Source organism: Gossypium hirsutum, chromosome D11 (assembly GCF_007990345.1).
Source record: "Gossypium hirsutum isolate 1008001.06 chromosome D11, Gossypium_hirsutum_v2.1, whole genome shotgun sequence".
NCBI lineage: Eukaryota > Viridiplantae > Streptophyta > Magnoliopsida > Malvales > Malvaceae > Gossypium > Gossypium hirsutum.
The window spans coordinates 19283859-19310397 of NC_053447.1; the positions used below are offsets into that span (position 1 = coordinate 19283859).

General features: G+C 31.1%; 1 protein-coding gene across 1 annotated transcript; it reads right to left on the reverse strand.

Moving 5' to 3' along the window:
* Nucleotides 1-7322: 7322 nt before the first annotated feature.
* LOC107912899 (protein NSP-INTERACTING KINASE 1) lies at nucleotides 7323-11316 on the reverse strand. The gene is made up of 11 exons (XM_016841269.2): nucleotides 10695-11316; nucleotides 10468-10600; nucleotides 10305-10376; nucleotides 10068-10211; nucleotides 9834-9905; nucleotides 9686-9745; nucleotides 9306-9403; nucleotides 9051-9200; nucleotides 8622-8963; nucleotides 8148-8527; nucleotides 7323-7961 (listed from the first exon to the last, which is right to left on the reverse strand). Exons 1-11 carry the CDS (start codon nucleotides 10795-10797, stop codon nucleotides 7638-7640), a joined length of 1878 nt encoding a protein of 625 aa, XP_016696758.2. The 5' UTR covers nucleotides 10798-11316; the 3' UTR covers nucleotides 7323-7637.
* Nucleotides 11317-26539: the final 15223 nt, after the last annotated feature.

The following is a 26539-nucleotide window of genomic DNA, read 5'->3' on the forward strand; positions in this document are numbered from 1 at the left end:
GTCCATTGAATAAGGTTGGAATGAATGGGTTATTATATCCAACCAAGTGGATTCAAAGCTTGAACAGTTTAAAGAATTACCCATTTCAACAAAATAATCATCACAAGGCAAGAGAAAACCAATCCATGAATAAAAATTTAACAATCAACTTAAGCAAAAATGAAAATAACAGAAAAAAAAAACATGAAGCAAACATAATATATATTTAATTAATATGTAAAAAAATATAATAATAACAAATCTCAATAGTTTTCTTGAGCCAAAATAGAAAAAAAGAATATACATCTAACTTAAGCAATGAGAAAGATGAATAAGTAAATAAGCAACAAAGAAAAATTAAATACAAACATCAAATACTTTTGACTCCTAAAAAGTAAGAAAACATGTTCTTTGTGTTGGAACACTGGTACGCCCTATGGCTTAATAGGAAAATTATTTCACTGATCACAACTCATAGATGCATGTACAAGATACGAAATCGGGTTTTGAAAGGCTGAACATATACCTTATGGGATCTGAGAAACAACACTATTATGGGGTTTGATCCCACTACCAATGTCGCAAACGTTATCTGCAATAAACAAGTCTCGACCTCTATGTAATCCACCTGGAAAAGAACGACCAAAAAATCTCCAAACCTTTTCAGAGAGAAAATAAAACTTTACTGCTAGTCAAAGTAAGATTTCAAATAACCTAAAATTGAGATTCAATCTTCCTTTTATTCAAAAATCTTTTGAGTGGTAATTAAATATTAAGAAGAATATTAGGATTTTTGCTAAAAGGTGATATGCTTCTCTCCATGAGGAGATATCAGTTTATTTCAAAATTAAATAAACATATTTTCATATTATTTTAATTGAACCATCTATCTATGCACATCAAGTACGTACACATATCATGTTTGAATTTAACATTGTCAAATTAAATTAATTACTAGAACATTTTTATAATCAATTTAATTTTTATGACATGTTAAAGAGAATCCCAACTTTAATTGCATTCTAATCGTCCCAACCAAAGAGTGTGCCTATAGGATCCTCCAACGTTGGCAATAACATTAAAACAATTCTAATGTTACAAACAGTAAGTGACATCTAGCAATGCATCACTGTTACACAAGTTGCAGGAAGTTGTGGTTTGACATAACCTTTTGTAATAATATTATTATGTAGCATATCCATTTTATCCTTAATACTAGATTGAACACAAGTCATGAAACATTCACACTTGTATAGTTCAATTTGTTGTTTCTTGATTCTTGAGTAGACTAAAATAAATAAATAAGTGCGTTATCTCATATCAGCTCATTTGAGTATGGTCACGTATTTATAGTCTCGCTCAATCAAGAGGCTTGAGATATTACTCATAATGTAAGAGAGACAAATCATATCTTGATTACTCATATTCCGCTACACATATTGTGGCTTACCTAACATCAATATTTATAGTATAACCATTTATGGAAGACTTTTGACTATGTCAAAACATACGACTCACGATGTTAGAATAATGATGATCTCAAGTCTAAAGATCATACATATGATTATCACTATGAGAATGTCGTTATTATTACATAATAATCCAAGATGCATTCTTATGGCGAGTCAGTCCAGTATATTGTTCTCTAATAATACTTATTATTACATAATAACCCAGTTGACAGTGGTTATGTGGTCATGGGTTCAAGTTTTATGATATAAAAAGAGGATGCTTTATAAACTAGATACATAATTTTCAGACCATGATCATAGGGAAAAACTAATGGGCTTTCCAATATAATCAATTTTTTTCCATCTCGACCAAAAGAAGTATCATTAACTTCAGTCTTGTCTGAAACTAGTGACAGAGTTGGATGCAAGAGAACCCTCAGGGGGGAGTGATTGTGGCAATAGAAAGAAGGTAAAACTCAAGTCGGGGCGACATAAGTTGTAGTTTTTAGTGAGTTTTTAAAGCACAACAATTGTTGTCACCCCGAAAAGACATTCACCTTTTCTTAACTGTCACAACCACTCCTCCTTTGAGAGCCCTCTTCAATCCAACTTCGTCATAGGTTTCGGGCAAGATGTAGGTTAAGAATACTACTGTGGTGGAGATGGAAAAAGAATAAGTTGATTATACTGGAAAGCCCCTAGTTTTTCCCTATGATTATGGTCTGAAACTTATGTATCGAGTTTATAAAGCATCCTCTTCCGGTATCATGAAACTTGAACTCGTGATTGCATAACCACCGTCAACTAGCTCCTGAGTTATACTTCAACTTGTGACCGTAAACTCAAAGCCTGAGTTGCAATGTGATAGGCTTTAAAGGTAATGGTTCCATCCTGACACGACAGATGAAATGTGTAGGTCTCTGAATGCCACCGCATCATCGTCAACTCAAACATAATTTAAAACTATCACATTATCTCCCTCAAACACAAATAAATCTTTTCGTCCAAAAATTTCAACACTCAACAAAAAAAAATTAGGAGAGAGTTTTTTAGGATTGAAGGATGGAGGCTGAGAGAGATGATGGAGTAAGGGAGCAAAATCCTTATTTATATAGGCAACTTGGTAGGAAAGAATTGAAAAAACAAACAAACAATGTACCAGCTGAATCAGAAAATTATCCCGGAATTCTCGGGTTATAGAAAATTTTCACGGTTCGGGGTCAAAGTTGAAAATGAGAGGGGGAAACATGCCCTACAGAACGCGTTTTCAGCTGAGGTGGTAGAAATGTTACTAAAAGTGCTCCCTATAGTTGCTGGAGACGGAGGTAGTGCAAAAAATACCTACAAAAAGTGTTGATGTAGGGTACAGTGGTGCATAGTGTGGTGCTTGTGTAAAGGTAATGGGGTTAGTAAAAGCACCAGAATAATATGAACCATATTGACAGGGAGGTGGTGTAGCCACTAGTGCCTCGTACTGAGTTAGAGTTGATGATAACTCTGTTGAGGCATGCACTCCTGACTTAGGATTGATACGGGATCGTCTTGGCCTCCTAGTATGGCGTTGCCTAGTCCTTGTCTCCTCTAGCAGTAGATATGGCTTATCGTGATGTCTAAACCATGGCATGTAGTCCGAATAGGTCGCCAATTCCGGTTTGAGAATTGATTTATGCATAGGTATGAAATCATACCTATACTCTCAAATGTTGATATATTGCTCGTGGAATTTATGCTAATCTTTGTCGGTTATCCCCTGCAAATTGACATTATGCAGTTCTTCGATATATTGGGGTGACGGCAAAATAGTTTGCCTAAACCCGAATTTTCGCATCACTCGATTAGTTTCGTGCATCTCCATCGTCACGTAAACTATCAATGGTACCTTGACGTGCCAAATATTGAGATTGGTAAAAAATTCGATTAGGATGCATTCTTCAATTTTCAGATCGACGTATAGCGTCTATTCAAACTATAGTATGAAATTATAAATATTATTATCTATATAATATTAAATTTCAAATGCTTACATAAATATTATATAATTGAAATTTTCAAAAACTAACATCGACTTCTGATCGTTAATATAACAATAGTCGAATATCTTCGAGCTCTTTTGCTCGTTCCACATGACTCGTGCGATTGTTCCACCTATTCAAAGAACATGTTATTACAAAAATATAATAGTGACAAAGTATTAGGGATAATTATATTATCAAATAAATTTTACCTTTTACGAGTGGAAAAGTATAAGGGACGTCGACTCAGGGATGTAAAAATAGTAGTTGGTACCATGAGTACAGGAGTATGCAACCACCAATTTTAGTTTTTTGTGGTTGCGTCGCCCGACACATCTCTCGGTACAATGTGACCAACATGGCTAATCCCCAACTAAGTCGGCTCGCTTCTTTCAATTTGACGAGTTGTAGTAGTCATCTTAAATGTACCAGAGTTTGAGACTTATCGGGCATTAGAACACCCCCAATTAACCTCAGGTTGAATGCTCGGGCGTATTGTTGTCTTTCAATGGCACTTTCAAAGTTGTTGAGATAATTGAAATTTTGTTCCAACCATTTTATCTATATCTGGCTATGAAAAACTTGTTTGACATCTTGCCTAATTGTTGCTCGTAAATGTCGCTCCAACCGCTAATGACCACTGATTCTGTAACGATTGGCTTATCCATTGGTAAATCGAGTTCTAAAGATACGTCCTCGAATGTGATCGTACAATCACAACATGAAAGATGAAATTTGTGTGTCTCGGATCTCCATCTTTCCACCAATGCACTGATAAGTGTGGGATCCAATTTACACCCCCAAGCCTACGAGACATGTGCAAGAATATCGCCTCTTGCAAGTCTCGTTCAATTACACCCAGTGCCCTTGCAGATAGATTGTGTATATTCGTCTCCAAAATCTGATCTTCGACCTGATTATATAATTATAAAAAAAATTATAAATTTAATAATGTTAACAACTTAATAATAAATTTAATTAAAATTTTTAAAAATAAATTATTTTCTTACCATTTTCAATTGGACGCCGAAAATGTGGTTGTCATCGAAATGAATAAGAGGAATTGTCATTATAAAATCAATTAAAACAAATAAATTAAGAAATAGAAAATTAACAACAAGAACTTGAAAGAAATTTAATGAAAAATTGAGAATTAAAAATGAATTGAGAGAATGAGATTTGAATGCAAATGGGGAAAATGATTTGGGTTTATATAGCAAATAACTTGCCATTGGAAATAAATTGCTTGTTTGACTTTTTGACCACTGTGGAAATTTGACTGTTGCTTGAAAGCATGTCTTACAAGGCGCACTTTCAGCCACATCAGCTTTCTTCTTTCTCCAAAATTAACTTATTTTCCTAAATATATCAGAAATCGACTTATTTCCTTTTCTTTTTTTTTTTAATTCGTCCTTTTCTTCAATTTTAGCCCCACCAAACATCCCCAAATTATGACTTATTTTAAATTGGTCATCAAACTTTAAAATATTCTAATTACATCCTCAAACTATCAATGTTATATCAATAAGATCATTCCATTTTTAAAGTTGTTAATTTAGCCACTAAATGAAACGTCAGATTTTATGTGACAAAATTTAAAATGAAATTTTTTTAAAGAAAAATGAATATTATAAAAATGAATGTTATAAAAATATTAATTTCGAGCTTTTCGAAGCTTTTACATAAACTATCAATTACTCACTCTCTTTTTGGTTTACTTTTTTATTAGTCTTTAATTTAAAAAGTTACGCAACAACAATTTATTTTCTTTAAAACTTTATTTTTAAATTGTCATATAAGATTTTACATATCATTTAATGGTTTAATTAATGATTTCAATAATGAAATGACTTGACTGATATAACATTAATAGTTTACAAATGTAATTAGAATATTTTAAAATCTAGAGACTAATTGAGAATAAGAATCATAATCTGGGAATGTCTAATGCAATTAACTCTTATAACACTCGAATAGTTTAGTGATGTTAATGGGGAAGAAAATCTTTTCTCTCAATGATTTATAACCTCTAATTGAGTTGGTGTCACAGGTTAATCGGGTACCAACTCGGTTAGAAAATTATAAAAATATCTTTTTGATGGGACTTGAACTCGCGCCAATTAAATTAATAAAACCTTAAATTTATCACTCAACTAAAATTTTATTTTATTATTATTTCTAAGCACACATATGTATTTTAAATCTATAATAAAACCTTAAATTTATCACTCAACTATAATTTCTAGTGTAATTTTAAGTGCTTTATATTTTATTTTATTAATCCAATTTACTGTCTAGTAAAACAATATCTTAAGTAAGGTGAGCAAAACTCGATTCGATTAGAAAAAATTGAAAAAAATCGAATTTCAAGTTACTCGAGTCAGTTCAAAATTTTTTTTCGAATTTTAAGTTCGAATCGAGTTCAATTTTTGAATTCAAACAACTCGAATAATTTGAATAAATCGAATATCAAATTATAATATTTTACATTTTTACCCCAAATCTCCAAACCTTTTTACTTTCCTCCCAATACTTTTACTCCCTCCTACTCCCCCCCCCAAAACTTTTACTCCCATCCCATCCCACCCCCCATCTACCCCAAACTCATTTTCCCCCTATTTTTTTTGAATATTTTCTCCCATTTATTTCTCCCTAAAATTTTACTCTCCCAACTCTCAAAACTTTTTATTTTCTCCCCTAAACTTTTACTTTTCACCATTTACCCCAAAATAAAAAATCATTCAAAAAAATCTCTAAACTTAAATAATAATTTTATTTATATCTACTATTTATATTATTAAATTAAATTTCACATTTTGTTCTATTTATGTTATTGAATTGTTTAATCATATTAAATCTTTATAAATTTATGTTAAAATTGAATTATTGATTATGTCATAAAATATTTGTGTTAAAATTTTATGTTGGTATCAATTTTACATTTTATCTTTAAGATAATTTTTATTAAAAAAATCACATTTTTTATGCTTAATATATTTTTTAATTTCAAAATATATAGTGACAAAAATCAGAAGATAATTGAATCAACTAAACAAGCAAAGAAGCTAACCCGTATATAAAATATTAATAAATAAATTATGAGGAGATGAAAGTTAATAACAAATTTGATTACGATGGGTGACAATAGTTACAAGGATCCAAAGTATTTTTTTTAGTTTAACTCGAATAAATATATTCGATTCGATTCGATTCGAATTTCATCTCATTCGACTCAATTCGAGAAAATTTCAAATCGAGTTAAGATAATAAGATAGGAGCCGTCAACTTGATTGACTCAAAATATTTTCATTCTATTCGATTCGATCGAACACTCACCCCTAACCTTAAGCATAAGGGAATCTAAGTGTAGACAACAACTTTCTACCTCCAAAAATAGAAAATTTATAATTTAATCCTTTTATGAATGATAAATTTATAAATTAATATATGGAAAAATTAAACATTAATTCCTTAAAAAAGAAAAAAATTATCCTTTAAAAATTGATGAAATCATAAATTAATAAATGATAAAAAAATTATTTTAACCACTCAAAAATGTATAATTACGACTAAAGTAATTTGTATATCAGTAAAATCCAAAATCAAAGGTAAAAGTGTTAGAATCTGACATTTGGATAATTATTTTATTATTCTCGCAATATTTTAAACACGTATCTTTTTGCATTTCAATTTCGGAGGACAATTTTTTAACACAAACTGCAAATACTCTAAAATTATTATTTCACAACAATTTTTTTTCCCTTAGTAGTAGTGCTAAAATTTGAAGGGTCGTAGCATTGTAAATGCTAAAATACCAAACTTCAAAATTACTTCCTAAAAATAACTAAATAAGGTAATTAGATTAAAGGGAGGAATAAAGTTACATAAGCATAAGAACCTCTACAATATAATTTTTAAAATTACAGCCAAAGACCCCATTGAAGAATGTTTGATCTTACACAAAAAATCCACAATACAGTCTCTCAGATCTTCAATAATGTCTTCTTAGACATAAAATCTGTACACTTGTAGTAAAAAAACAAAACCAAAAAAATCAAAGCCCTTTGATCCTATGCTATCCCACTATTATGCAACTATAGGAGTTTTAGCTATAATTTTCTAAGTCTCACTGAAATCTCCGGAAAGAAAAGAAGAAAAGATTTATAGTTACGTTTTATAAGGGGTTGGTTCTGCTTCACCTTGGTCCAGACAGTTCCATGGCTTGAACGAGTAATGATGAGTCGTCGGTGAGATCGGAATATCGGTCCGACGATGAGAATTCATGAGGAGGCTTGCATTTGGTTGATTCGGCTCTTTGTGAAGCTTCCCATCGTTCCGCTAAGCCGTCACCTTCAAGCATTCGGACCACTTCCGACATTTTCGGCCTATGGCCTGGAAGGTATTGTGTGCATAACAATGCTACTTGAACCATCTCTTCGAGCTCGATCCGGTCGTAGTTGTTCTTAAGATCCTTGTCAACTAGCACTTCAAGTTTCTTTTCATGATGAATTTTCCTTACCTGCAAATGGTATTCATGTCAAATTCTAGTGCTCGAGTCATACAATGTTACTCGGATTTGTGAATGTCGGATATGATGTTTGACACAAGTATGGTTAGATTTTTCGACTTTTTTTCATATATTGTATGGAAAAGCATAGAAAATAACGAATTACGTCCATTGAAGGTTGAGAGAAATTATACTAACCCAATCAAGCATTGCTCCTTTCTGGTTAGCAGCCTTGCCAAATTCTAGTGCTCTTTGACCTGTGATTAACTCAAGGAGGAGAATTCCAAATCCGAACACATCCGTTTTATCCGAAGACTGGCCTGTGGAGAGGTACTCTGGAGCAATATGTCCCACAGTGCCTCTCACTGCAGTTGTAACATGTGAATCGTGGTGATCCAAAAGCTTCGCTAGCCCGAAATCTCCAACCACTGCCTCGCAATAATCATCCAGCAATATATTCGCTGCTTTGACATCCCGATGGATTATCTTCGGATCACATTGCTCATGAAGGTATAGCAATCCCCTGCCAGCTCCTAGAGCAATTCTCTTCCTTGTGCTCCAATCCAACACTGGTTTTCCTGTCACAAACAACACATGTTCAGTTTAACTACTGAAATACAGCATTGTCAAGTTATGGCTTATACAAAATCCGGGAAACCCTTCTTATATTACCTTTGAGACGAGATGCAACACTACCGTTGGACATGTACGGATAAACAAGAAGTTTCTCTGTAGGAGTTATGCAAAATCCGTAAAGCCGAAGCAGATTGCGGTGCACTGCAAGGCTGATCATCTCAACTTCAGTCTGGAATTGAATCTCTCCACCAGCGGCACTACCGTCTTTAAGCCTCTTAACGGCTACTATTGTTCCGTCTTGCAGAACTCCCTTGTACACATTCCCGAAACCGCCTTTGCCTAGTATATTCTTGCTGCTGAAGTTATGTGTTGCAACCTGAAGTTCCCTGAATTGGAACCTCCTTAAGTTTCCGAGGGACACTTCTTCGTGATGCCGATCTGAAATCCGTAACCGAAAGACTATGATCATAAGTACTAAGTTAGCCATCAATGAAGACTTACACAGTAAGTTCAACTATTTCAAACCTTTAACATCAAAAAACATCTGTTCGTTCCGCCTTCTTCTCCACCATAATAGTATCCCAAGTATAAGAAACATCAGAGACACGCATCCGATGCTTGAACCGAAAGCAATGGCTATTTTATGACTTCGGGTTTGGCTGGAAGGCTGAGCATCTTGAGAACCAAAAGAAGGTTGAAGTCAGATAAATAATAAGAGTACTTAAGTAGTAAAAATAGAAATTTCAGCTTCCTAAGTTACAAAAAAATAAAATTCAAAACCTTGTGAGTTGTTCAAGTTCATGGACATTGGCATCAATGTCATCCCATGGCATTCTGGTTCAGCTCCAGTAGCACAGATTATAGGATTCCCCACTATGCTGCAATAACATAACAAAGGAGAAATGTTTATCAACATAATGTTCGGGACTCGGGTTAATGTTGTGTGACTTGTGTCAACTCTTCATCTTTCTTGAAAGTACTGGTGTCAGATACGCATCTCCGACATATGGGTATGGAATTATGATCAAATACATGAAAAAACTTAGAAAATCCTATTATACCCGTGTCGAGCACGTATTCATATCTGAAATTCAATTCACACCCAATTGCAAGTAACATAGGACTTGAGAGTGAAGAGAAGATTAGATGGATGAACATACCTGAAGGTTTTGGCAGCAAATCTGGGCACTGGTCCACTCAGATTGTTGTATGACAAGTCCCTGAAACACACAAGATTTAATATATAAATGTATACATAGAATATTTGTGTCTAAAAGGAGGGAAAAAATGGGATTTAAAAAGGCTTACAGGAAGGCAAGCTGAGTCATGTTAGCCAAAGCCAATGGGCATGCACCAGAGAGACTGTTGTTGTTTAGCCTCCTGTAATCAAAATTTGCAACCCTCTTGTGTTAAATCTGAACCCAAAGTATGTTCAATTTTTCTTTCAAGTTCTTTCAGAGAGCCATATCTGTATATTCGTATCCGAATATACATCGAACTTCAAGAAAAACGAAGAATCGTACTTGTAGAAGCATAACATACATGTATTGAAGGCTCCTTAGGTTGCCTAAAGATGTAGGAATTTCCCCAGTAAAGGAATTATCAGAGAGATCAAGTGTTTGAATCTTTGAGAGCTTCCCCAGTTCTGAAGGAATTGGTCCAGTTATGTTATTATTCTGCAACAGCCTGCCAAGAAAAAAAGGTTCATAACACCATTCATATTAGATACAACCAAGAACAAAATCCATACATTTCAATTTGTTCGATTTTATTACTCACACAATCCGGAGATTTGTCAAGTTCCCAATGCTTGGAGATAAAGTACCAGATAGATTCTGGCTTGGACTTCCCCTGAAACAAGACCAGTTTCGTTCATTCAAACAATGGAAACTTAAATTTTCTCGTAAATCTTAAGGTTGTAAGAGAAAGAAAATCTTATTACAGGCCAATGACTAGGCTTTCAGGTGAACAAGTAACCATTGCCCAACTACATGGATCAACAGCATCGGCATCCCAATTATCAAGAACACCATGAGGATCATGCAAAGCATCCTTTATAGCCATTAAAGCTTGCACTGTAAAAACAAACAAAAACATTGATAATCAGAATAATATCTCCAGTAATGATTAACACAGAGAACTGCAATGGTTTTTTCCTAGTTTAATTACCTTCATAGTTTACCCCTTTAGGAGAAAGCAATCCGTTTATAGGAACCCAAAACCATAAGAAAGCCAAAAAATAAAAACCCATTTCTCTTCTTCTCATTCCCATTATTATTTTGAACTTCACCAGAGAGAAAACAAGAAACCAAGGGAACAAGACAGTTTTTTAAGGTTGAGTTTCAAGTTTCAACTGCTAGTGTTATCAGAAGAAGAAGAAAAAAAACTAAGTTCGAATTGGAAGTGTTAGATCACAGAAAAACCCCATTATTTCCTGCTTTCCATGCCAGAAATCCATTCACTAAAATCTTGTGTCAGACCCCAAAGCAAAAGAAAAAAAAATGAAGTTAAAAAGAAAAAGAAAAAGACATAGATTTATTGGTTGTACGAGAAAGTGAAGTGGCATGCATTGCCTGTCACTGGGACAGACATGAGAGCTGTAAGAAAAAAGGAATATATAATACCCACAATCTAAAAACAACAAAACTAAACCAAATCCATTGTTTATATTCCAAAAACAAGGACACATTAGGTAATTTCCCAGGTTTTATATATTAAATTTTCACGGTTTAGCTGATAGCAAACTCTCAAGCTAAAAGCAGCATTAAATGGGGAAGAAAAAAGTGTATACGTAAGAAATAGGTTCTACTACTGAGAATAAAACCTGAATTATTCCAGTTTTCAGATAAAATTCTTTTATTTTATTTATTTTATTTTATTTAAATAAATACCTTATTTTAAATGAAGACCCATTTGTGTTAAAAGGTTTATTTACAAAAATCGATTGCACTTTGATTTGAATTATTTCATATTATTTTCCATAAATAATTAATATACACCTCTAAATATCAACATTATAGTTTGCTTTTATTTATCATTTACAATATATATTGAATAATAAAAGTTTTAAAAATACCTAAAAAAGAAAAGAAAATGAGTTGGGTAAGCTCGGGAGGATGGAGAATCAAACATTCCCTGAGTTTGGCCATTGAGCAAGAGTCCCAAAAATAATCTTTGTTAATTATTCTTTAAAATCTCTTACAAGGAATTAAGAATGTGAGGATCTCAAGGTTGGGTGGCTCGAGATTGATGAGTATAGAGAATTTGGTCACCCAACCATTTTTATTTTTCACTTTTGAGCTGTAAATGATGTGTAAATTGTAAAATATTGCATTTTTATAAAAATAAAAAAGAATATATTATTATTTGCTTTTATTGAAGATTCCACCACTTTTATCTTTATCTTTTTTATCCTTTTGCTTTTATTTAATTTAACATTCGGGCAGGCAGCAGACAGTCATTCCTTCATGACACTGATCGAAAAAGAAGTAAACTTTTAAAAGCAAAAGCTGCCAATGCCACTCTCTTCATCTCTATTTCAAACGCACTCATCGCGCGTGCATTTATATTTAATCATTCACTTGTATCATGCAATACGGTGCGTTTTTACTTTAAATTTCGTCTAAAACCACTAGACAAAATCACTTCTTCTTTTAAGACGTGATGAGGCAAACAAATAATTTTAACATCAGTTTGTGGATTTCTTATTAGTTTGACCGGCATAGATATTATTGTTAATGTAAAAAAACATAAGTTTAAGTACGATAAAACATATATTTATGTATAATTCTAAATATGGTATAAAAAATAGATATAATAATTCGTTTCATTCATTTAGATTCGTTTTGACCTATACTACAGTTCCAGTATTAAAAGAAATCATTCATTATAAGAAATAAATGACAAACATAGGTGGGGGTGGGGGGCAGAGATTAAGGGACAAATTACATAAATTGCCCCTTTTCCTTCACCTCTCAATATCCCCACAAAGGAAAAAGGAAGTGGCGATGGCAAATGGGGTATTATAGTAGTAGGGTTGAAGGCTATGCCTCTTCATGTGTCTTCTTTGCTTTGTCTCTTCTCCCATCTTCTTCTATCCCAAGATTTATAAATTAACAAGCCTGTCCCTATTGGGGAATTTTATTTTCTTTTTTTAATATTAAAATTTATTGCATATAAAGGGATTTTATGCTTCTCATGGTACGTGGCATTTTTTTGGTTGGCTAGGATTTTAAAAAGAAGATTGCGCTTTTGAATTGCTATTATGGGTAAGTTATACATATTATAGTGGTCAAAATTTACTGTTAACGTAAATAAAAATAAAAACTATAGATTAATTATGTATGAAAGTTATCTTTATAGTAATTATATTTGTCATTCGTTATTAAACCCATCTCATTTACTATATTAGTAAGTTGTGATTAATTGCTCCTGGGTACTTGCTTTTAGGTGTGAACACGCCCTCATACTAATTGAATACATAGCAGAATGAATTCCACGATATATGTCCTTCATGTTTTGCATGATGGCAACTTTTCTTATAACAACCTATCATGTCACACTAGTGAACAAGAAGACTTCTCCCATAAATACTCTCCCAACGATGAAGAAAGAATTAGTTTTTCAACCCAAAAGTTACTCTGAGCAAATCCCTCATCTCTCTCAATTAATTTATCCTCTTGTTCCTTTTCGACTCTCTGTTTCTATAGGTGAACTGACCTCTACAGAATTATTACTTACCCTCTTTATTTTCCTCCCTTATTATACACTGTATTAACAATAATATTTTTTATTCTATTTTTACTATATAAAATTTTCTTTTATATTGAATCGTATTCTTATCAAATATTGGTATTTGTAATGGTTAGGCGTTGATATGGACATGACTATAGCTTCCAAAATCGTTATAAAAGTTGGTGAAAATATTGGATTTAGGGTACAATGGGAGAAACCCGTATGTACATTAACAAAAGTTGTACCTAATTTTTCCACCAAAAAGTTGATTAATAAGTAGTTGGTTTTTAAGTTTAATTAATTATCCAACTGTCCATTCACACCAATAAAACCTTCAAATAAAATTTTCAAAATGCGAGATACAAAATCGATTCTCACCACTTATAAATTTAATTAAATGTTTAAACGGTTGATATTCATTCACAGTATTTCCCCAATCAAAATTAGTATTTATTATGAGTGTATGAAATAATTCATATTTAAATGCAATGCAATTATATTTTATAATTATTTGGTATGCCAGAAGATATAGTAAAATCTAAACCCCATCTATCGGTATAGTAAATAATTACATATATAATATATAATATAATACAAGCAATGGGTTCAAGATATTAACAAATGTTCTTAATTCGTATTTCAATACATATATACGAGACATTTGTCAGTCCCTTAATTTTATTATTATAATTAAAAAAATTTTACCCTTGTGTATAAATGCAAGACTAGGAACTCAATATTTTAGTCCATGAAATTTTGATTTGTTAATAACGTTGAGATTTTAAGAACTTTAACGTCTAAATTCAAGTTCTATAATCCATAAAGCATGTGTGGTCTCTATCTAAATTTATTTTTAGCTTAAATCTCGCTATATGCGGATATTGTCTAGAGTTGTTTTAGTATAGAGATTGTACAATTTTTATAATTAAAATTTTAATTTAGAAATTTATTATATTTAACGAATACGACCCAATATTTTAAAATATGATTAAGGTACAAAATCGCAATGAAAGAAAAAGAGGAAAACAATATATAAACAAGGGAGGTGGACCATGGAGATTTATGAACAAAATCAGTAAGAAAGTATCGGCAAAATGAGTAGCAAATAATTAGGGATTCAAGTTTCAACTTTCAAAATTCAACTATAGTAGTTTTGAATAAAACATTTTTTAACTTGTATTGTGTTTTTTTTTTTAACTTGGAACCAAAATTCCAAGTACAAAACCACATGATGCTTGAGTTAGACAGTGTGTTTGTTCAGACAAGGCCCCAAGACATAGTCCCCATTTGTCCCCATAATTCAACCCCAATCTCATTTATTGCTCTTCTTCCTCCTTTCCATACTTTCACTCCCATTTTTCCACCTTGATTCCATCTTTTAACATTTATCACACACCACTCTTTTGGTATTCATCGGTACATATTAATTTTAAGGTAAAAGTTACGATGACGCACTACACCAAAACAGGCTTTTAGCGGCACATTTTGCGGCGTTTAGATAGAAAACGCCGCTAAAAAAATGAGAAATAACGGCGCTTCATATAAAATGCCACAAAAATATAATTAGTGGCATTTTTTTAAAAAATGCCACAAAAATCGAAACCCAACGACGCCGTTTTCTGACTTTTGGGGAGCTTTAGCGGCGTTTTTATGTAAGCGCCGCTAATGTTCTGGGATTTAGCGGCGTTTTGTTTTAAGCGCCACTAATGTTCTGGGATTTAGCGGCGTTTTTATTTAAGCGCCGCTAATGTTCTGGGATTTAGTGGCGTTTTTAATTAAGCGCCGCTAATGTTCTGGGCTTTAGCGGCGTTTTTATTGATGCGCCGCTAATTCGCAAGCCTTTAGCGGCGCTTTTTTAAAAAACACCGCTAATACTCTTCATTTAGTGGCATTTTTGGAAAGAGCCGCAAAAAAATTATTTACCTATTTATTATTTAATTGATTTATTTATATTAATTAAAATTAGATGTTTTCATTTAAGTTACCATTAAGCTGTTAAAATCGACGCCGGCCATATGGCTTTCTCAAAACCCTTTAACCCTAAATTCATAATTCTTAAAACCCTAAACCCCTAAAAATTTCAAAAAAATATATTAATGTAAAAGCTTATATATGTTTATAAACATGATGTACATGTATATACATAGATATATATATATATTAATGTAAAAGCTTGTATATGTTTATAAAAAATTGTGGAAGCAGTACTTAATATTGATTATAAATTTTGGGGTTTAGGGTTTAATTGATGGTTTAAGGGCTATAGTATGTAGTTTAAGGGTTTTATAGTTTAAGGTTTAATGTTTACTATAGTATGTAGTTTAAGGGTTTTATAGTTTATGGTTTAGGGTTTGTTATATTGGGTTTGTGATTTAGTGTTTTAAAGTTTGGAGTTTAGTTTTTATAGTCAGAGTCTTAGTGTTTAATTATGGTTTTAAGGGTCGGTTAGGGTATTAGGGTTTAAGGGTTAGGGATTTTGGTAAAAAATATAAAGTTATTTTAGGGTTCAAACAAGCAATAAGATTCTTTTTAATTACTTTTAATTGTAACTTATAATATATATTTATGGTTTAAAGTTTATGGTGTTAGGGTACATTTTGTGTTTAGTATTTTAGGTTCAGTGGTTAATGTTGTTATTTGGATTTAGGGTTTACGATTTAGGGTATGGTTTATGGTATAGTTTTTAATTGTTAGTGTCTTATTGTTTATGGCTGTAACGGTTTAAGGTTTATAAAAAATGACAAAAATTAATTTAATTTTAGTGTTTATGCATTATTGGCGTTTTAGTAAAAAATGCCACAAATATGTCACAATATGCAAAACGATGACGTATTATTTTGTGTTTCTAGTGGCGTTTATAGAAAACGCCGCAAATTTGTTTCAAAAATGGCAAAACGTTGCGCTTTGATATGTGTTCTTAGTGGCGTTTTCTACAAAACGCCGCAAAATGATAGAAATTAGTGGCGTTTTTTTAAGCTGCGCCACAAAATTTGTGCCTGATACTGCAAAGCGGTAAGTTTTGATGCAAAATTTTAGTGGCGTTTTTTCGTAAAACGCTGTTAAAGGACTATGCTTTAGTGGCGCTTTAGCAGAAAACGCCACAAAATAGGTTTTAATAGTTTCTCAAACGGTGCCGTTTGTTCCTATGATTTTAGTGGCGCTTATTAAGAAACGCCACAAAATTTAATTAAAACTAACATAAACGACATCGTTTTATTAACCCTGAATTTCCTTTAATTTCCCCCATGTCAGATTTCCCCGATTTTGAATGTTCACTGCTTGTTTGAATATATGGAGAGTAATTTTAAAAGTTGTTTTGTATTTATATATATATGTATACTTTTATAATATAAAAATGAAATGAATAATAATAATTTAATAGGGATGAATCTAGTTTAAGTTTAAAATGGCATTAATAAGGTAAATTATACAATCGGTAATCCAATTTTTATAAGTTTTCATTTTAATATCTTATTTTTTCAATCTTTTTCATTTTAATAAGGTCCAAATCGAGTGGTTAAAAGATATAGTGCGTTCCTCATCAACGGATTCAGATTTCATACAAAATATCGCGAGAGATTGAGGAGAACGCAAAATTGTGGATTAGTTGTTAATTCCTCAATTACAAGTTATGCTAGTGCTAGGGACAATAATCATGTCCAGGGAAATGTGGAATATTTCGGACTTCTTACTGACATAATTGAGTTAGATTACTACGGCAAATGAAAAGTTGTCTTATTTCGAGGTGATTGGGCCGATGTTAATACTGCTCGTGGAATTAAGCAAGATCAATTTGGTTTTACAATGGTCAACTTCGCTCGATTGATTCACACAGGACAACAACTGATAGATGAGCCGTATGTATTCTCATATCAAGTCAGACAAGTTTTTTACTCAAAAGATCCAACCGACGAGTGTTGGTACGTTGTACTTCGTAACATCCCTAGAGACTTGTTTGATATGGGCAGTGGAAGTAGAGATAATATTGATGATAGATCAGAAACTGTGCCCTTTCCGGAACAACACTTAAACGAAAATATCCCTAGTACCAGTACGCAATTTCAATGGGTTCGCCAGGATGCAGATGAAGATATTTACGAATAATGATGTAGTAAGAATATACGATTGTTTAATTATATGTATATCATAATTTAAATCTTGGTCTTATTATATATTTCGACTATTTGATATTCGCTGTTACTATTGTAATTAGTTACTAAGTTTTCAACTATTTTATATGTATTGCAGTTCAAAATGCCCAGAAGAAAAATGCGAGAGGTAGGCATTGTTCAAAGTGCTCCAAACTCGGCAGAAATAAATAGTGAAGAACAGACAGGAATTGGATCTTCGAATGTTCCGATTATACCTGAGGATCCTACAGAAGTTCAAAGTAATTTTACATTTAATTTACATACGTGTTGACTTGTAATTGGTTTATTTTTCAAAATCTTATATTATAATATACCATTTTTCAGCTGAAAATGGTAGGACGCGCAGAGGTCGAGGTCGTACGCTACTTAGCGAGTTGTACGAGTTAGATCCAGTCGAGCGTGTCAAAGTATGCAGAAACAGTTTTGGTCAGCCTGTTGGAACAGAAGCTCGACTATTAGCAGGATACATGGGCATTTTAGCACGAAATGCGAATATGTTGCCTATCAACTACGACTCATGGCATCAAATGCCCGATAGTAACAAAAATCAAGCCCTCGATAATATTAAGGTAACAAAACGTTAATGTCACCTGTAATACTTGGGAATTAGTTTCACTTATATTTACTTTCTTAACTTGTGTTCTTTGTAGGCGAGGTTTGCCTTAGAGGTCTCGGATGCCTATGTAAAGAAGGCATTGGGAAAAAGATGGAGAGACCATAAAAGTACTTTAAAGAGAGATTATTATAAGGTAAAAACAACCCTCGATGAGAAATTGCAAAATGTCCCGCCGGGTATGCTGAGGTACCAATGGGAAGATGCGGTTAGATTTTGGCATTCGAAGAAAGGCGAGGTATGATGTACTTCTAAACTCTTGTAATTATTTTGGTTTATTGTATTAACTATTTACGTACTAATAATTTCATAACGTAGGATCGTGAACGGGTTGGAAAAAACAGCAGGGAGAAACAAAAATTCACGCACACAGCCGGGTCGAAAAGTTTTGCTTGTGTAGCTGAGGCTGAGGTATTTTTAATTTTTTAATACTGTCAAATATGTGTTACTTTCCATTAAATAATATTTTTACTACTATATTGTAGGAACGGTCGTCCGGTCAAAAAGTTGGACGCCTTCAACTTTTTGAGATTACACATAAGAAGAAAGATGGATCTCCTATGACTCCTGAAGCTGCAGAAATAATTGTACGTTTACTTAATACGATTTTCTAATAGTTTAATTCATTGCTTGTAATGCTACTATTGTTAACTTGTGTTGCATTTGTTTTTTTTAATATATATTGTGTTCCTAAATATGTGATTTATTTATTAGGAGAAACTAAATAATAAAAAGGCAGAGTACGAAGCGATTGCTTCTAGTGATAGTTCTGTTCATCTTGAAGACATTGATAACCGGATTATTACTGAAGTTATGGGTCCTGAAAGGTATGGCCGGGTTCGATTTCAAGGATCTTTTGTTAGCCCAACCTAATATTTTGGATCCAGCTCGCAGCAATACATGCGTTCGGGGAGTCAGGCTCAAGCTGAAGTTCAGAGGTTAAAAGACCAGATGGCTCAGATGCAAGCGACCACAGTTGAGGTTCAAAAGAAATATGAAGAACTCCAGCTACAACTTAGAGCAGATGCGGCAGCGAGAGAAGCAGAGGTTCAAAAGAAATATGAAGAACTCCAGCGACAACTTAAAGCTGATGCGGCATCCAGAGAAGCAGAGGCTGCAGCGAGAGAAGCAGAGCAGAACAGAAAGTACGACGAACTCCAACAACAGCTTCAGAGTATGATGAAGATGTTTCAGCACTCCCAACCTCCGTCGCCATAGTGTATTGTATAAATATTTTTATCATTTTAACATTTTTGTGAAAATAATAGAATATTGATATTAATATTATATTATTCGTTTAATTTGAAATATTATATAAATTTATTGCTATTGGCTGGTCTAGATTTAGTTGCTTTTGATTTGTTGCTACAGGAGGGTTGAAAAAAAATTTGGTATTTTTAAAAAACCCCAAAATTAGTGGCGTTTGTGAAAAAAGCGCCACTAAAGAACATTAGCTTTAGCGGCGTTTGTGTTAGAAGCGCCGCTAAAGAACATGTTCTTTAGCGGCGTTTGTATAAAATGCGCCGCTAAAGAACATGTTCTTTAGTGGCGCTTTTAAAAATAAATGCCGCAAATATTTGTGGCGTTGTCATTAGCAGCAATTTTAGTGGCGCTTTAGGAAGCGCTGCAAATACTTTTAGTGGCGCTAAAAAGCGCTGCCAAAGGCTTAAAAAAACGCCGCTAAAAACATGTTTTGGTGTTGTGACGTTTATATCGTTTTGTTAATTGTTTTTTTATATATATTTTAATTAAATTTAATTATATTAACTTTCAAAAAAGAGTTCAATCACGTTTTTCTTAACGAAAATATTAAGTAGAACATTAATTTTTTACGAGGTTGGTGTGGCAACCTGCATGGCAATCCGTTTTTACTTTATGCTATTTGTTTTTTTATGTAATGTCAACAAATAATTTAAAAATTATAAAAACATTTAAAAAATTATAAAATATGTATAAAGTTCATAAAAAATCAAAAACAAATAGTATGAAGTACACATGAAGTGTGATGTGGGGTGTCATGTTTAAAAATTTAACGTTTTTGTCTATATTTTCGTTAAGAAAACAATTTAACTTTTTTTGAAAGATTGATGGTCAATTCAACTTTTTTAAAAGATTGAAGGTCAAATTTAATTAAGAAAATAAATAAAGACCAAATTGATAAAAGTTGTAAATATTAAGAACTAAATTTATCATTATGTCTTTACAATTTCTTGTTTTTTTTAATTTATTTTTAATGCCACATAAAACCAGCTATAGCTATTTGTATATTTTTTTGAGAATTGTTAAAAAAGGTTAAAATATGCTACATGTTCTTGTATTATTCACAAATTTAAAATCTAGTTTATATACTTTTATTTTCGAAAATTTAGTACCTTTGTTTCTTAGATTTTAAAATTCAAGTCCGATTGTTAATATTGATTTTTTTGGTTAAATTTGGTGTGACGTTTTGAAATAAAAAAAATACTCACTTATACCAATTTAACTAAAAAAATAATGTTGCAATGAACTTGAATTTAACAAAATAATTTTAACAGTTGTAACGATTAGAGTTGAATTTTGAAATCTGAAAAGTAAAAAGACTAAATTTTTTAAAAAATAAAAAATAAAAAATAAATTTTAAATAAAAAAAATCTGATTTTAACTTTTTAAAAAAAATTATTTATTTGTTTATGTAATGAGAGAGTGTAGTCTATTAAATATAAGTTGTTTTAAACTTCAAAAACATTCTTTGTGCACAAATCGGGTAAATAATTAATCAGTTTGTATCTGAACACAAATATAAAGGATTAAAACAATAATTTTTTTAAATGCAAAAAAAAAATTATGAAACAAAATGCCAAAATTGGAATGTTAAAAAGAAAATGGAATCCGAAAGGTTGGATACTGAAAAGCAAAAGTAAAAATGTAGCAGGATAAAAAAAAGTAAAAGTAAAAGACCCACACTAATTTTTCTTCTTTTTTTTGAGAAATGAGCCAGTACTACTACTCCATGCTGATGCACTAGTGAGCAATGCAATCATGTTGAAGCAAGGAATCCTATGGTTGATTATTACATTAACAAAGGGATCATCAATTGTCTTCATTTTTTAATTAATTAACATTTTTAATTTTAATAATAGCCTTTGAATTTGGTAGTTAATATAAATTAAATTTTTTAATAAAATCCAGGTTCGAAAATTAGTGGATTATAAAAACTTTAAGGACTAAATTAATAAAAATTATTAAATTTAGGACTAAATATTAATTTACCCCTAAAATTAATATATACACTAATGGGTAAATAAATTCTCTTCCAGAGTGACAATGAAAATCATTTGAAGGGGCTTTATAAGTGGAAAGCTACTAGCCCTCCATTAAAGTTCAAAAAGAAGAATAATGTCTATCTTCATAAATTTTTAATTTAGTCCTTTTACTTTTCAGATTTCAAAATTTAAGTTTAATTGTTAAAATTATTTTTAAAATCAAGTCCCTTATATACTAAATGAGTTTTTTTTTTAATTTCAAAATGTCACACCAATAAATTTAACAAAAAAATTAGATTTTGAAATCTAAAAAGTAGAAAGACTAAATTCCTAAAAACAAAAGTACAATGACTAAATTTTAAATTTATAAAGAGTATAGGAACCTATTACGTAATCATAACTCCTCCCAATCCTTAAATAAAAAGATTAATTCATTTTAACGTGTTTAAATTCACACCCTTCTATGTTAATAATAAAATCTATGTTAATCAAATTAAGACTTAATCGTAACTAGAACAGTGAGGAAACAACAATATTGAATGTGCTTTCCCAACTGTTTCCAAACAATTTACCGGTAAAAGTAAAACAGTGTTGTGATTGTTGTTAGTTAATTACAATGAGAAGTGATTGATTTTAAAACTACCTTAATTACTCCAAGCTACAAAAGAGACAAGCGTTTTGAATCATAACTTAATTATCAACTCCTCCACATTTAATATATATTATAAATTTAATTAAATTTATAAAATTATATTAAATTATGTCAAACCCTATTTATCATATTTTAAAAAAATAAAAAAAAATTATTTTATAAAATGCACGTTAAGTTAGTGTTAAAAGTCTTAAACATAAGTAGGGTTAATATTTAGTGTATTGACAGTATACTTTTTTTTTAATTCCACAAACAACATTAAAAATTTGACACGTGTTTCTTATTTTTCATATATATATTTTTAATATACTATATAGGGCACTTGCCAACTCATTGACTATGTTTGTGGAGTCTAAAACTCTACTGGTAGTGTATAGAATATTATTACATATATGCATAGATTACAAACTCAATTCAATTAGAAAGTTTTGAAATGTCGATCGAGCCTTAGCTTAGTTAGTATCGTTATCAATTGAGAGGACATAGATTTAAGCGTGGTTAAATGCATTCTTCTTCTATTTTAAGAGTTGAAAGGGAATGGTGAGTAGAAGTAGACATTATATAAAAGAAAATATTTTAATTTATAATTTACAAAATAGTGAAAAAAGTTTTTGAAATAATATGCATAAAATTAGTTGATAAATTGTATATTGAATGTTATCTACATTAGATGAAAGAAATCAAAGCTGATCACTTTTTTTTTTTAAAGAACAAATTGTTTCTCTAAATTATATAGAATAAAATAAAAGGAAAGGAAAAAGAAAAGAAGGGAAATAATGAAGGTGGGTGGCAATGGAGGGTGAGATGGGACCTAAAAAAATGACAAAGATTTGAGATAGACAAGAAAGTAGAAGTGTTTGGTAAGATTAAAGACATTGATAGAGCAAGCAACATGGGCTTTGTTTCCGGGAACATTGAGGGTCCCATGTTTCTTCAACTTAATGTTCCATTGATTCCAGCTTTGAGACTCCAAATTAAGCTAATAAAATTACTTTAAACTCATTCAGATTTGTTTAATTAATCGACTCAGTTTTTAAAATTTCCTAATTAAACTCATAATATACCTCAAATTTTAATATTTATAATTATTTTCCCTTTTTAATATTCATGATAGCATACAAATCATTCTACCTAATAGGATTTGACTTCAACTTTAGATTTACTTCAGTTATTTCCTTCACGACATCACTTATTTTTTTTTCAAAATATAAAAAAATCTAAAAAGTTGAAAATTATAAAATAAATTAAAATTTGATTCTAGGATAAATTAATATTTAGTCCTTAAATTTGATTAATCTTTCTTAACTTGGTCCCTTAATTTTTTTTGTCCACATTTATCCACAAACTTGGATTTCATCCAGCAATTCAACCTTTCTTCTTTTCCTTTCTTTTTTAACAAATAAAATAATAATGAAAATCATACATTTTTTTGATAATGAAAAGAAAGTCTACTAAATAATGTTAAAATATGATTTTTTTCAGTAATTTGTTAGATGTTATTTTGAATGAAAATGCCTTACAATATATATATTTATACGGGTAACAAATCTAAACTAATAAGTGTAATTTAATATGGATTCAAATTCTAAGTGATAATAAATTTATACATTATAAATTAGATTACCAATGTTTTGATATTATCTTTTTCATATATATAATGTTAATCTTACATTTTTAATTTTACTTAATTATAAAATTATATTTTAATTTTTATTATTTTAATTTATCCAATTATATTAAATGATTTTCTAAATTTTTAATTTTATTAATTCATAATATATAATGTAATTTTTTAAGTAGAAATTTTAAAAGATATGATCAAGTTAATTAATTTCATGTCAATATACTATCATATAATTAATATTTAATTAGTATTAGTTTTTTTACTATCACATAATAATACCAACAAATTATTATTCTAATGTCAATTTAGTAATATAATTAACAATAAAAAATATTCTTATCAGTTTAAAAGTTTTTCCAAACTTTTGCTTTTACATATATTATAGATTTGTTCCTAATATTACACACGTTACTTGTGATTTTACGCATTTAAAATTTAAAATTAATGTAATTAGTGTAAAAAAATCACAATTAAAACATTTTTACCATTTACAATATAGTTTTTTTTCTTGATGTAACTAATGTAAAGAGATTTTATTAATAATAACTAATAAATTTAATTAACGTATATAAACTATATTGATAATTAAAAAATTATATTCATCATTAAAGCATTTGTTTAACTATAAAAAAAAAGTTTAATAGTTGATAAATTCACCGTAATAGCTTGTAGATAATATATTAAATTAAATAAATAATTAAAATTTGTTATTTAAAAATAAAGTAATATAAAAGTTTTCCTATTTTATCAATGGAGACATAATAATTTAAATACAATATAAAATCTAAATTTATTTATTATTATATAAATTCATTTAATTAAAGTTTTTTAATAGAAACAAATTTTTTGTTTATAAGTATGATGAATTTTCTTATAAAGTAAATTTTTTAGTCAAATATTTTAATAAAATTAATTTTTTATTTATAAATATGATAAATCTTATAAAAATAATAAAATAAAATAAAATGTTAAATTCAGTATCATAATAAATATTCAAGACTATATTTATCAATTCAAAAAAATATTCCAAAAACGAGCAAAATTTTTAAAATTAAACATGAGATGTGAAAGGAGGGATTTCTTTTAAAAATAAAGGATGATTCTGGCATAACTTTAAATTGAGCACATTTTTTTTTCCAAATTTTCATCACAAATTGTTTCTAGTAAAAAGTGTATGCGATTAAGTATATTTTGATTTACAAAAATATTATTTTAAATTGAATTATATAATCTCACCTTGATGATTTCTCACCACTATCCCCGAACTCAAAATGTTTAAAGATTGATTAAAGGCCGCATCAAAGTTGAATTTAACATATGGGACAACCGGAGGACACCATTCATCGATGCCCATAACAACAGTAGGTTTCCGTGCACTTACCCACTCTAATTCTTTAAGGTACTGACATATCTATTCAACGATACCTTTACCAATGTTTTGTTTCCTATCATGTAGCCATTAATTCCCGCAGAACCAGATAGCCCAGATAAAATAACAAACCAATAGTGCTTGCTTATTCGTACTACTCTGAAAAATCCAGGTAATCCAATCCCAATACTCCGATTCTGAGTGAGATAAAACCCAGTCAAAATTTAATTCTTTCCAAGCCTCTATTATTGTAGGACACTTTCTAAAGACATGGGTTAGATTTTCCACTGCTTCTCCGCATCTAGGACATAAACCATCCGACACTAACCTTCTCTGAAATAAGTTAGCTAAAGTAGGAAAATGATACCATGTTGTTCTCCACGTCAGTATCTTTATTTTTGAGGGGAGATGTAGTCTCCATATTTTTTTGTAGAAACTTGTAATACTATTTTGCAAAGTGTTTGCACTAGGTAGAACCCTCTCCTCATGTAAAAGTCTGTAAGCGCTCCTGAAAGTAAATTCCCCGAATGATTCATCTCGCCAAACCAACACGTTATCGTGAACTTCTTGGGCTAAAGGGATTTGGAGAATCTTTGCCGAAACTGCCTCAGAAAAGGTAGCTTTAATCAACTCAACTTTCCATTCTCTATTCTGACTATCAATTAAGAAAGTCCGCAACCCAAATCAGACTGTCATTACTAACAGGCTCATTTATTCTGCGATAGACCGAACCCGACAACCAAGCATCTTCCCGAATAGATATCCACTCTCCTGAGCCCACTCTCCAACATAAACCAGATTGCAAAAGCCCTTTAGCAACTGAAACACTCTTTCAGGTATAGAAATGTAAATTACCTAACCCTACATTAAGAAAGTCTGAATTTGAGAAATATTTTGCTTTCAATACACGAGCTAACAAAGAATCAGAATAATTAAGAATTTGCTAACCCTGCTTTGCCAATAAATAGTATTAAAGCTTGCTAGACTTTGAAATCCCATCCCTCCAAATTCTTTTGGATCACACAAGTTCTTTCCAGCCACACCAATGGATCCCTTTTTTCCCATCCCCTTTTTGCCACCAAAATCTCCCCATAACACTTTCCAACTCATCACAAAAAGATTTAGGAAGAAGAAAGCACGCCATAGAGTAAGTAGGTATAACTTGTAAAATAGATTTAATAAACACTTCTTTTCCACCATGAGATAAAAATCTAACACTCCATCCATCAACCCACTGCTTAAAGCAGTCTTTAAGAATTTGGAAAGTACTTTTTTTACACCTCCCAACTATATTGGGCAATTCAAGGTACCTCTCGGGATCAGTTGAGGACCTCATCCCAAGAATCTCAGCCACCGTCCTTTTATTACCATCGAGAGTATTGGTGCTATAAAAAGTTGTCGACTTATCAAAATTCGCATACTGACCAGAAACTCTTTCATATTTCTTAAGGATACCTTTTAAAGTGTACGCACCTTTACCAACAGCCTCGCCAAAAAGAATACAATCGTCTGCAAAAAGTAAATACGATATTTGCGAACCCCTTCGAATCGCCTTTGCCCCACAAATCAAACCATCTTCCATCGCTAATCGCATAATGGTAGATAGACCTTTACTACAAATCAAAAAAA